The sequence below is a fragment of the Podarcis cretensis genome (genome assembly GCF_951804945.1).
Source record: "Podarcis cretensis genome assembly, chromosome: 1".
NCBI classification, from domain to species: Eukaryota; Metazoa; Chordata; class Lepidosauria; order Squamata; family Lacertidae; genus Podarcis; species Podarcis cretensis.
Window position 1 is genome coordinate 81,256,865 of NC_137170.1, and position 12,968 is coordinate 81,269,832.

Below are 12,968 nucleotides of genomic sequence, written 5' to 3' on the forward strand. Positions count from 1 at the left end.
TAAGGGAGATTGTGCTTAGGTGCAGCGTCACAGGGACAAGAGTAGCTTGACTTTCTTTGTTATGTTAGCCAGACCTAAATAGCCAATATAAGATTTGCAGTATACAGTCTGGAAGTTCAGTGCTCTCACCGAAAAGCTCTCTTACGGTGTACTGTTTTTGTTTCCCCAACAGACATTTGCAGTGTCCTTCCTCGTTTCCTTTACCCCTCCAGCAATCTGACTTTGCAACGTGATTTGGGAAGCCAGTTTACACTGAACTGCACTGTGCAGCTGCCCTACACGAAAAGCTGTGACTTTGGCCTCCACTGGATGAAAGATGACCAGTTGCTAGACAACGAGACCTATGCTGCTTCTACTCATTGGTAAGAAGGCTTTTATGGAAAATAATGGAAAATAAAGCTAAATTGGCTGTATAAACTAGAAACAAAAGAGAAAGAAACAAAATAGTGTCTCCCAGACTCTGAAGATAATGGTGGATCTTTAAGGGCTTATGTATACTATTAACCTTATAGGTTTGTGGAATAGGGGCAGTAGTGTAATATATATAGTTCATTGGGAGGAAATATCTCTGCAGTAGTAGGGGGAGATTGAGTGAGAGTGGGAGATTGTGTTTCTGTTAAAAAGAAAATGGTACACTTAAGCCCTGGAGAAGGGCTGAAGACAATGCTCTATGTATCAGTCTTCATTGGGGAGGCAGAGGGAGAGGAAGAAGACCCTTTCAGATGTTTGTGGCTTCAGAACAAATCTGGTTTCATGAACACCCCTTTTATTTTAGTGTTCCCACTGCAGGGGACTTGTGTTGTGTTGTACATTATCAGTGGTGTCATGGATATGTTCTACTAGGTTACTGGGAACTCATGTAATATTTTGTACATCACTCAATAATGGCATGGAGACTGTAGCTGGGAGAAGAAAAAATGACATTTCACTAGTAAGAAAAAATGCACTTTAAGCAATAGGACATTGCTATTATAGTTCCACAAAAGAAGTACTTTTATGTAAGACAGTGGGATCCCATACAACAACTAAGCGACCACAATTAATCCATTGCTTTAAAAGAACAAGGAAAAAGATGATTTTGAAAGTCCCCAAATTTCTACTAGTTTTTGTGGAAGAAAAGGTTTTCAAAGGCCAACATGATAAAATAGTGACAGATCATAGATACTCAAATGGATTTCCAGATCATAGATACTCAAATGGACACTCTTGTTACCAACTCACAGTTCATTCCTTGTCCAAATTTAATGTTTGGTATAATCCAAGATTCATAGGGTGGAGCCCTCTGAGTTTCCTTCCTGTCCAGTTCTGACTGAAATTTCCTAGTGTTTGTTTTCAATCAGTGCTAACCTAAATCATCTTCTATTTGCACCCCAGGTTCAATGACAATAAATCAGAGATATTCATCTCCAGCACTTTGGATATGAATGTAACAACAGATGAAATTTATGGAGCATTTGCCTGCTTGGTTAGAAACAGTACAGCAGTTTTCACACTGCAAAAATCAGGTAGCATTTCTTTGTACTTCATACCATGTGCATTTGGGTGTGGGCCGGTACTCTATTTGAAGGTTGTTATCTTTATTAAGGGGGACGCGGGTGGCGCTGTGGGTTAAAGCCTCAGCGCCTAGGACTTGCCGATGGTCAGGTCGGCGGTTCGAATCCCCGCGGCGGGGTGCGCTCCCGTCATTCGGTCCCAGCGCCTGCCAACCTAGCAGTTCGAAAGCACCTTCGGGTGCAAGTAGATAAATAGGGACCGCTTACCAGCGGGAAGGTAACGGCATTCCGTGTGCTGCGCTGGCTTGCCAGATGCAGCTTGTCACGCTGGCCACGTGACCTGGAAGTGTCTGCGGACAGCGCTGGCTCCCAGCCTATAGAGTGAGATGAGTGCACAACCCTAGAGTCTGGCCCGTACGGGCAGGGGTACCTTTACCTTTTACCTTTATCTTTATTAAGTTGTTCAAAAAAGATTCTGCTACTCACTAACTGTATTCCATAGTAGAATTCCCATGAGTATTTCTGAAATGAGAGTTGGAGATACTTTTTTTTAAAAGAGTTGTCAGACTACTCTGAAAACACACTTATGGCATTCAATCCAAATGTAAATTTCCCTTTCAGAGTTGACCTCTGAAAACCGATAGATAAGAATATGGCTGTGTACAGCATTGATTGGCTGATGCCTTTGAAGTCTCTCTCTCTCTCTCTCTCTCTCTCTCTCTCTCTCTCTCTCACACACACACACACACACACACACACACACACACATCTTTGACCCCACCCCAGAGCGGTTCTGCACTTTGGTTAACAAGATGACAAATAAACATGAATGAAATACTTTAAACTCTTTTTAATTTAATTATATTTAGAAGGGCTTCTTATCCGAAGCTTGATGGGAGGGGCAAGTGTGATAACTGAGCTTGCATTTGCTTTGTACATTTGTCATTAAAATGGCAGAACTAGATAAATCTGAGATTGTGCAGCAGCTGAGGAATTGAATGTGATTTATATTCTGTCTGCCTCCTCTTGAGACTCAAGTAGCCTAAGTGTTTTGGATTACATTTTCTAATTACAGTCTAGAAATGATCCATGGCTCAGCATCATTATTTCATTTCTCCATTGGTGTATGTGAGATGCTAAGGGCCATTTCACACATTATGTGTGTGTCTTGGAATGGAACTCTGTGTGTGTGTGTGTGTGTGTGTGTGTGTAAGAAACTACATCCTTGGGTCCAATGTACAGAATTCAGTATGGTCTATTGAGGATGTGGGTAGCATGGAATCTGGTCAGAGTTTGACCCACAGTGAGTTTATAGAGGTGTGACAGCTTCACTATACATTCAGTTTATAATTCAGTCCACATTTTTCACTTTGTAGTGCCACTGTTCAGAAGACTTGGCATGTGTGCAAAGGCAAATGTGTTTTTTGGGGGAAGAAACATAGTTTTGAACTAAGATGGCTTCAAAATTCTGAAGTATTGTATGACCCTCTGAGAATTTATGAAGTGGGTATCTCAGCTTGGCTTTCCTTCTTTTAGGAAGAAGCAAGACTTAATTTTCTATATAGAAACTAACTGTTCTCATTTTAAAAATATAGTAATTTACTTTAGCCCATGCATGGCCATCTGGTAGACTGAAGTCTACCTGGGGTGATAAGAGTATTTGCTTTTATGCTGTATCTAGATGCCTTCCTTTTCTTTTGAATAAGTTTCCCCTGTTTTATCTTGGAATTCAAGAAACTCAGCTGAGCCTTCCTGATCCTCTTCTTAGACTTTAAAAGATGTTTTTGCTCTAACTGGTAGTAGGGTTTCTAAAAAGGGCTTTGAAACCAGACTTACCATGTCTCTAGAGGAGTTTAATATAAAGACAGCCTTTAGTGCCCTCAGTATTGCTCCATGCTGGCTTTAGGGGCTCAGTTTACAAGAGCAATTTTATGATGGCGTCATCAGTGAATCTGATGGCAGAAAATTGCCACATGATGGCACCAGCAGACAATAGAAACTTTTCTGAGGTTTTCAATCAGTCACAGCCTCAAATGGTTCTACACACCAAAACAAACGTGCTATCAGGCTGCCCCCAAGCAACTCAGCTGTTTTGGCATGCTTGAACACTTTCAAATTCCTCCATCTGGAAGTTTCCATAGGCTGATGGAGCAATTCTGAGATTAGAGCCTCAGTGTATTTTAAAGCAACATTCAGCAAATGGCTCAGTTAACAGTATATTCCAGAGTGTTTTACAAAAAGTCTAAATGAACATGCCCGCGCGCTTGCAGGAAGAAATTGAATTGGCACTGGAGAATGTGAATAATTTAGTTCATGCACATCTTTAGTCTGAAAACCTTTGATTTACTTCTGCATGTGCATCTTGTGAATGGAGATCCTTGCAAAATTTGGAGGATGATCTAACAATGTGGTGCTAGAATAAATCTGTCTTTTAGCTTCTGCTCATCTCTTCCTCATCATGGTTGCATGTTCTGATAGTCAGAATAGTCATCAAGATACTAAAAATTGTTCAAGAATGACATAACCCCTCATTTTCTTTATAATTTGGTATATTCTGAGACCATAGACCCCAACCCTTCTCTTCCTTTTTTCTCTACCATCCTATCAATTGTAAGGCTGTTTTCTCATTTAATGCTATTTAAAATATGTCTTTCTATTACAGCAGAGACTGCTGGGCACTTGGGCGCTGTGCTAGCTGCACTTGTCACGGTGGCACTGCTGTTACTAATGGCTGTGATGTATGTGAAGTGCCGTCTGAATGTGCTCCTCTGGTACAGAAACCGTCATGGAGAGGTGGAGATCAATGGTAAATATTGGGCTGGAGAGTTGGCTGTCACTTTTCCCCTTGTGAGCGAGTTTCAATGACAGTCCAACCCAAAGTGTGAACTTCTACAAGAATTATCCTCTCAGTGTTATAGCTAGTCAGCACAGGTTTTGTTGTTGTTGTTTTTTAAAAAATTGTAATAAATTTCTCCTCTTGGTACTTTTCCACAGATGGAAAGCTGTATGATGCCTATGTGTCTTATTCTAACTCAACGGATGATAGAAAGTTTGTCAACTTCATAGTGAAGCCACAGCTGGAGAATCGTCATGGCTACAAGATTTTCCTGGATGATAAAGACATCCTGCCCAATTCAGGTATAGAACCTTGTCCGACACCTCATTTAATATGTACCTGGGCACTCAGACTTGCTGTTGAGTTCAGACTGCAAATAACTTATCTGAAATGGATTAGTTGGCTAAATGAAGAGAAACCTTCAGTTTAATTTGCCCATTTGGCATCCTATGTTTAATATGGTAGCTTTATTAAGTGTTAAAATATCCAATTGAAATCGGTACACACACTAAGTCTGAATATCAGGTTAACTCTTGCATCCATTTTCAAACAAGAGGAGGAGAATGCAAAAAAACACTATTTCTATTAGACACTGAGACAGCAGGATGAAAGTTGGTATGCAACTTTCCCTGAAAGTTGCCCTGAACATTCTGCATTTCAAGTACAGCTTAATCCATGTCCCTGTTTCCAAGGTAGATTGGAAAGATGTAAAACATAGTGCAGTGCTATATCTGACTGAGATATTAGAATACAGGCTGGTGTATACATTCAGGACACCATTGTGCATTTCATATATGATCCCAGCTTGACATCTGTATCCTTTTTCAGAGTGAAGGAAAGGGCCACAAACATTGCAATGCAGTACAGTAGTACCTCAGGTTACATACACTTCAGGTTACATACGCTTCAGGTTACAGACTCCGCTAACCCAGAAATAGTACCTTGGGTTAAGAACTTTGCTTCAGGATGAGAACAGAAATCGCGCAGCAACAGCAGGAGGCCCCATTAGCTAAAGTGGTGCTTCAGGTTAAGAACAGTTTCATGTTAAGAACGGACCTCCGGAACGAATTAAGTACTTAACCCGAGATACCACTGTATCTGAAATGAAGCCTGTTGAACGCTGCACTTTGCTACTTAATAGATGCAAAAGTATGGCTCTGAAAAATTACTTTGTCCTTTGGCACACTATTTTGTGCCTCTAAAGCAACCTAAAATACCTTTAATTCTAAACACCAATAATGGCAAAACTGTGCAAAGTAGGAACTGAATATTTTATAGACAGGCTCTCTGTTGTACGAAGAAAAATGTATTCTCCTTAACCACCCAGTTGTCCACAGTTAGGTTCCATTTGCATATTAAGTAGGATGTATTCACAGTCTGCCCAGTATATGTTCAGCACAACTGGTGGGCTTTCTACACCTGTTCAAAGTCTGTGACATGATGCATTGCTTAACTTGCATGACCTTGCAGATATGCATTTCATAGAAAAGGGTGGTTGTTTTATGTTGGCCCGCTGCCTCTCCCTGTGCCTCCACATTTCCAGGCTGTTATTGCATATGTTTGACAATGTGTTGTTTCTTTATTTTGGGCACAGCTTGTTTAATCTTCCTCCAAAGAGCATGAAGTGTAGTTCCTATCCAGGCAGTTTACAGGGCCACCCCTGTTCTGGCTTCCGCAATATCACTGTAATCATGTGCCTTCAGGCCATTTGCTCTTATCTTCAACTGTTTTGTTTAATAAAACTTCTATAAAAAGTATGCAGCATCCATTTGCATGAGGATTCAAAACAAGCTGTGTACAAAATGCAGCTCCTCCATATTCTAAAATGCTGCCCACAATGGACAGTTCTGGTTAAACAAGAATACACCACAAAACAGCATTTCTCAGCAGTTGTATTACCTTTTCGAGTGTATAGTACTATGGAAATGGCATCTGTATTGTGCTCTTTGTGGTGTGTCTAATAATTAAAAAATGCAATGTTTGAGTATACTCTTCATTTTTTTTTTATATGTCCTGAGTGTTCCACCAGAGGCACTCATATCCAAAACCAGTGGTGCTGTCTGAAGGACAGGGAAGTTCTAAACAGGCTGGTTAGTTTTTATTCCATTGCCCAGGGGTTCTCCTTTCTGTAGAGCAGAGTGGATATGCATTTGGATGCTAGGGTATTTCTTTCTTGTACAGGTGAAGGATGAATGCTGAAACAACAATGGATTGGTTCTGGCCCTTCTCAGAAGAGATTTAGTTTTTCTCCTCTCTTTCAGAACCTTCTGCAGATCTGATTATGAATGTCAGCCGGTGCCGCCGCCTCATTGTGGTTCTCTCTAATGCATATCTGGAACAGGAATGGTGCAACAATAATTTCAGGTAATTAGAGAGTCAGCAATAGAGACAAGTTCTCTGATCCTCCTTTCATTTTTGGAGGATAAGGAATGACTCGGGCAAATAGTATGTGCAATTCTGATTTGGAGGGATCACTAAAATCATAGTTTGCTTATTTGGTTATCCTGGTAAACTATGGCTTGTCAAACCAGTCAAGTGTTCCAATAAGTTGTACTCATAAGAGGAGGAGGGAAGGTAGAAGGGAGTAGGAAGGCAGGTGGGAGTATGTTCCTGGCTCTCCTATCTATGGTTAGAAGGGCATCTGAATTTATCCAATTTCTGTATACACCTCCAATCACAACACCCAGAATCTCTCTCATATATCTGGAAATGAAGCACAGCAGTTTAGTGTTAATGCCTCTCAAACCAGTTCCTGAAGTTTTCATTGAACTGTTTGAATTCTACTGAAACTAGTCGTGCTTAGAATTAATTTTTTGGGTGACTAGATTGGGTTCAAAGCTTTTTCAATAGTTTGGTTGTGGATTTGCTTAGGACTCTAACCGATTGTCTGGTTTTGCAGGGAAGGTCTTTGGAGGCTGCTGGAACTATCCCGGAGGCCAATCTTCATTGTCTTTGAGAGCCAGTACCGAGAAATAGCACATCCAGCCATAAATTTGCTGAAGCAGCAGAAGAGCACAGTGACCCTTCTGATGTGGCGTGCTGGGTCCATGGTAAGTTGTGGGCTGCAAGGCCATAACTTCATCACTGTGGTTTTGTTTCTCAGTGGCAAGGCAGTACTTGAAGCTATTCAAGAAGCATAGAAGTGTAGAGTAGCTTCTCTTCCAAGAAGGGTTGAGAGCCAATCCTCCATTACTTGACCTTGCTGTGATGTATACCAGAGTAATAACTGTTACCTGCTTTTCTTGGCACTAAAGAGTAGCATCTTCATGAAAGTAGGTTGAATATATTTTTGTCTGTCCGTTATTTTGATCATGATCTCCTGTTACTTACTTTTTATTTTAGCTATTTACCTGTTGACTAGGAAATCATCAGCTCCAGAGATTTGCCAAATGATACCTTTTTAGATTAACATGGCTTGACTGCTCCATGGCTCATGTGTGGAGGTCATGAGCAGTGTTGTAAGCATTGCAGAAAATATAGATAAGTTATATTTTAACTCCCACTTTAAAGAAGCAAACAGAACCACAGGGAGGCACCAGAACCTGAGAAATAAGAATTGGAAACATATACTTGCTTCACCCAGAGTACTCTCAGTGCAAAGAGAAGTGAAAAGAGAGGGGGAAGTTAGAGGCTGGAGAAGGAAAAAAGCACAAACCCTTCCCTAAAATGAGCATTTGCAGGGGAGCATTCTAGCAGGATAGAGACTTCTGGTTTACAGTTATTGCTGTTTCTTTATCTGTGCTAAATGAACAATAGCATGCTTGTGACTCAAAATACTCCTTGCAGTTGCACATCAGGATATTTAGTTATTTTATTAGGTTTTTCACCCACCCTTCACCTCACGGTCCCAGGGCAGGTTACAACAATTAGAAAAACTACTGACATGACACATGTGTGTGTATTTTTAAAGAACTGGACCCATCATTTTTTGTAAGTCTGGTATAATGCAAAACTTGTACCTCATATAAATATTTAAATACATAAATAGGATGCACACACAGGTAAACAAATAACTGCAAGCATGCTTGCAATAGACCTTAGGTTTCCAGAACTTAGGGAGTGCGAGGAATGGAGGGGAGGGGACAACAGCACACAGTGCAAAGACATCCCATCAAGCACCTCCCACTCTTGGGGGACAGGAAGCACTGCAATAGAGTTCGTTTGAAGGTGGTCCTGTGGACAGATGCACACAAAAATCCACATGGAAAAATCAGAGCTGTGCAACTCACTTGTGCAATTAACACTCTGCTGTGCACACAACCTATGCCTCAAGACATAAGAAAGGGGCTTTTTGATTTTACTTACAATGTAAAGAATCCTAAGCAGCTTTGTTAAACAGGCCTTTTAGACACAGCATTCAAGGAACTACCTACTCCCCTCCCCTGCTAATAAGAAGTTACGACAGCCAAAATATTTCAAAGCAGCTTTAACAGTGCCTGGAAAATGCCATTAGGTGTAAGGATACTGCTTCCTTCTGGCAGTGAGTGGATCAAAGCCACCATATGTCCGCTATTTTTTTGTTTACTCCTATCTCTAAGACAAAATGGGAACAGCACATTAACATTTTTAATAAGACTGTTGCTGTACATGAGTAACAGGCTGCCAGTCTTGAGCTCTGTAGGTGCGATCTTTGGCTTCTTGTTTCTTAGTCAGATTAAAAATCTGACTCTTTCCAAAATAAGGCATTAGGAGAGGAATTAATATCAAGAGAGGTTTTAAAGTAACATCCAGTGGAGTGGTCCTGTCATTGCTAAATTATTTGGCTCAAAAAAAACCAATTGGCTGTATTCCATCAGGGTGGAATCTGAGCACAGCGATCCCAGTTTTCAAGAAAGGCGACACACAAATTATATACCAATCAGTCTTATGGATAGCATTAAAAATTACATGTAAAATACCTCCTGTTTTGAGTATGAAGAATGGCCGATGTTGCACAATGTAATTGCTGAATAACAAGCTGACTTTAAAGCTGGCTAGTTAATGCTTGACAACCATTCTGTGCTTGCTCATTTAATTCCTGTGTTAACAGAAAAAATAAGCTCTTTGCAGTTTTTGTTGATTTTAAAACTGCCTTTGATTACATCAGTAGAAATACATTCTCGGAGAACCTCGAACACCAGCATTGCTTGCCATGTGTTAATTTGGTAGTAGCTTTACCCTTAAAAACTAAGCTAAATTATCTCATAAGTGGATTGTGTCCAACTATATTCCTATGTTTAGGGTGGATTCTAGATTGTTCATCCTGATTGGTTTGTAAGGAGGTTATACAGCAGGAGTGGGCAACCTCTGGCCCACAAGCCAGTCTTCATTCTGGCAAAGCAAACCCTTTCAGCCAGCAAGATTATACTCTCTGCTTTCCACTCACCAGCTGATGAGCAGGGGGTTTGATAGTGCTCTGTTTGGCTGTACATACCTGCTGCCATGCTGGAAACAGGCACACACGACGAAAGAGCTCTGTATATTCCATCTCTGGTGGTTCGCAGCTCCCCTGAAATTCCATAAAACTAAAAGCTGAATGACAGCTGAATAGTACCTTGAAATATTGGCATGCCTATTGCCAATTCTAAAATGGGTTCAAATTAACTATGCAGTTGCTCTTTGCATTTGAGATCTTGGGGTTTACGGGGGGTGTGCCTGCTTCTCATCCGACTTGATTGGGTTCAGAACACCATCAAATTGGCTAACAGCATTTCTCCAATAAAAAATGGGCCATTTTAGCTCTAAAAGTAAAAGTGAATGCTAGCCTGCTTTAACTATTGGAATGAACTCCTGCAATTCTTCTGAATCAATATAACCAAAAGGATGTTGTAATTAATAGTCAGGGGATAGTTTATTCAATTCTGATGCTTGGTAACAATCCCCCCCCCCCCCCGTTGAATATTTTTCCAGCAGGAATTCTACAGTTGCAAAACTTGATTTAAAGAATAGTGTTTGTGACCTCTTTATTCAGAAATACCTACATTTTGTTTCCAACTCTAAAATCACACCATGGCAGTTAAGTTTAAATATAAACATATTGAATTGTATCTGATGGATCTATCAAATTTCACCAGCATAAGACTTTCCCTGTGCTCACAATGCAGTGTATGCAACTTCCTGTCATGGGAGATGCAAAAATATTTCTTTTGCTTCCCAAATCTGCTTATGTGGAGAACATTCTGTGAAAGATATAACCCATTACTTACTGGATGCTCAATTTCTGAGAAAGCTTGTAATTTTTTCATCAGTTTCTGGGGGAATGTTGCCATTGATCAGGCTTTCAAATAATTTATTTTTTACTGGCAAGTTCAAAAAAGAGTATTATCAACAGTGGCCAGCTTTTCCTTAGCTGTGGCCAAATGCTGTTAAAAGTTTGTGGATGCTTCTGCAATAGGACTGCAGGCTAAATGTTTGTGGCGGCTGTTAATTTCCTGCCAATGTTTTTTGTTTAATGATGTTTTCATTTTTGAATTCCTGCTCTTTTATTTACAGTGTTGCTCCTGTGTAGCTGTACATTTTGACTTGATACGGTCAATGGCCAATACAAATAATTATCTATTTAATTTGTATATTTACCCACCTTGCTGTTCCCCAGAGAAGCACACTATCAGATCAGTTAGGCTGAAGTAGCAACAAGGAAGTAGAATGGATTACGTAGAAATATTGTGGTTTCTTGTGCCTGAAAAGGCTGTAAAGCATTGCTGGAGGTCCCTGTCAGCTATGCCCCTTTACCTCAAGGGTGCAGGCAGCTCCCAGTATCTGTCTCAAATTCTCATAACCTCTATAGGTCACTTTCTCCTCTAGGCCTATGGCTTACTGCAGGCTTCCTCAAACTCAGCCCTCCAGATGTTTTTGGCATACAACTCCCATGATCCCTAGCTAACAGGACCAGTGGTCAGGGATGATGGGAATTGTAGTCTCAAAACACCTGGAGGGCCAAGTTTGAGGAAACCTGGCTTACTGCATGCAGCTGTTGCTTGCAGCTATGGTTTACTGTGATGTACAGACTGGGCCACTAAGGTGAGATGAAGTTAGGAAATAGCAAGCTTGGGAAAAATATCTGTGCAAGGCATTGAAGCATTGCAGTCTGTTTCGGAGTTTTCGCTGGATACCAGCCACATGTTCTCTTGCCTTTTATCCATGAGGACAAAGCCAAAAGCCTTACTTTAAAAAAGAAAAAAGAAAAAAAAAGAATTCACTCAATTTAAAATTGCACTGAAATCCTAGGTTAATGGAAAGGCGAAATCTGTTGCTTTATCTGGTCACGAAAGCCTTCCATCAGAAGTAATGCCACTTAATACCTCTTAGATTTTGCAGTGCGTTTCATCTCAAAGATGAAACAAAGCTGAATGGGGAAACTGTTGGTGGAGCTGTAGATTCCTCTGTTGTAGCGAACATTTATCTCTCTCTGTTCAATCCTTTGGGAGCCAGACAGGGTGCCTGTGCTTCATAGACGAGGAGCTCCTGTGAGAACGCTGCCTTCAAGGCAGGGCTGCTGGGACTTGCCTACAGATATATCGCACAAGGGTTTGTGTATAACTGATGAGCATGTGACAAGATGCTGCCTCTTTGCTGCTTCTAGGCGCCTTCATCTGATTTTTGGAAGGAACTGTGCCTCGCCCTGCCACGAAAAGTATCCTATCAAGGCCTCAGGGGAGACCCCCAGACCAGTTTCCAGGAAGACAAGGACCCTATGCTGATCCTCAACAGCAATTACTTGGATTTCCGGGGGGATTCGCACCCTGAAGGAGACTCTGGTAACAGCACTGTTTAATCTTCACTCTGCCACCATAGCATGCCAACAGGAGAACACACAGTTGCTTTTGATCCTGCTCTGAGGTTTTTTGGTTTTTTGAGTGTTAGTCCACAGTTAGCCAGAAAGATTCTCAAGTGAGGCTCACAATTAAGTTTGAAAGAAAAAACCCCATTAAAAAATCACTTGATAGAAGAACACTGCAATTGCTAAAATTAGAAAAAGTATAGCCCAGCAGCTTTATTAATCAGTCAGCCAGGTGCCTTTCTACACACTGCCATGAGCTAACTGTGTGCTTCCTGCCTGTATTATTACAGCTATTTTAGTATGGTATGCCAAAACCCTATGTACACTTACTTTAACGTAAGTTCTATTGAACTCAAGGGAGCTTCCTTTAGAGTGGAGATGTGTAGGATCAGGCCTCACTTTTGATTACAAAAGCTAAGGCTAGTCAGATGGTGACTGCCCCCCCCCCCGAATTAAAGATGCTTTGAAATATGTGATCAAATTGTGCTACGTACTCTCATCTTAGTTTCACCTCTAGGAAATAGGTTTCTTCTTTATTTCAGAATTATCAAAACCTGTTCAGCCAGAGGTGACAGTGGAGACTAATGGAAGTGAAGCCTCTGCACCCACTTTCAGATTCCTTAAAATTTATTTTCTCCACTTTAAGCCTGTGTAGTGTAGTCAGATCACAAGCAATAGTATTTATTTAAGGCCTTTATATACCATCTGACTTGGCAGAATGTGTCTACTTTGGTTGATCACCAGGCTTGGTCACCATTGTATGCTGTTTCTGTGGCTTCCAAATGGCATAACAGGTCTTCCTCTTTCTTTCTTTCTTTCTTTCTTTCTTTCTTTCTTTCTTTTTCCTTCTTTCTTTCTTTCTTTCTTTCTTTCTTTCTTT

At 40.8% G+C, this 12,968-nt stretch overlaps 1 protein-coding gene across 5 annotated transcripts in view; it reads left to right on the top strand.

The window, feature by feature from the left end:
- The window catches only part of SIGIRR (single Ig and TIR domain containing), a 37,551-nt gene that overhangs the window by 20,457 nt on the left and 4,126 nt on the right, over positions 1–12,968 (top strand). For all 5 annotated transcript variants that reach the window (XM_079970245.1, XM_079970243.1, XM_079970242.1 and 2 more), the window contains 7 exons: positions 173–362; positions 1,375–1,505; positions 4,156–4,299; positions 4,488–4,631; positions 6,591–6,693; positions 7,229–7,379; positions 11,891–12,065. In XM_079970245.1, coding sequence (XP_079826371.1) covers positions 173–362; positions 1,375–1,505; positions 4,156–4,299; positions 4,488–4,631; positions 6,591–6,693; positions 7,229–7,379; positions 11,891–12,065 — 1,038 coding nt within the window. The remainder of the gene's footprint in view (positions 1–172; positions 363–1,374; positions 1,506–4,155; positions 4,300–4,487; positions 4,632–6,590; positions 6,694–7,228; positions 7,380–11,890; positions 12,066–12,968) is intronic.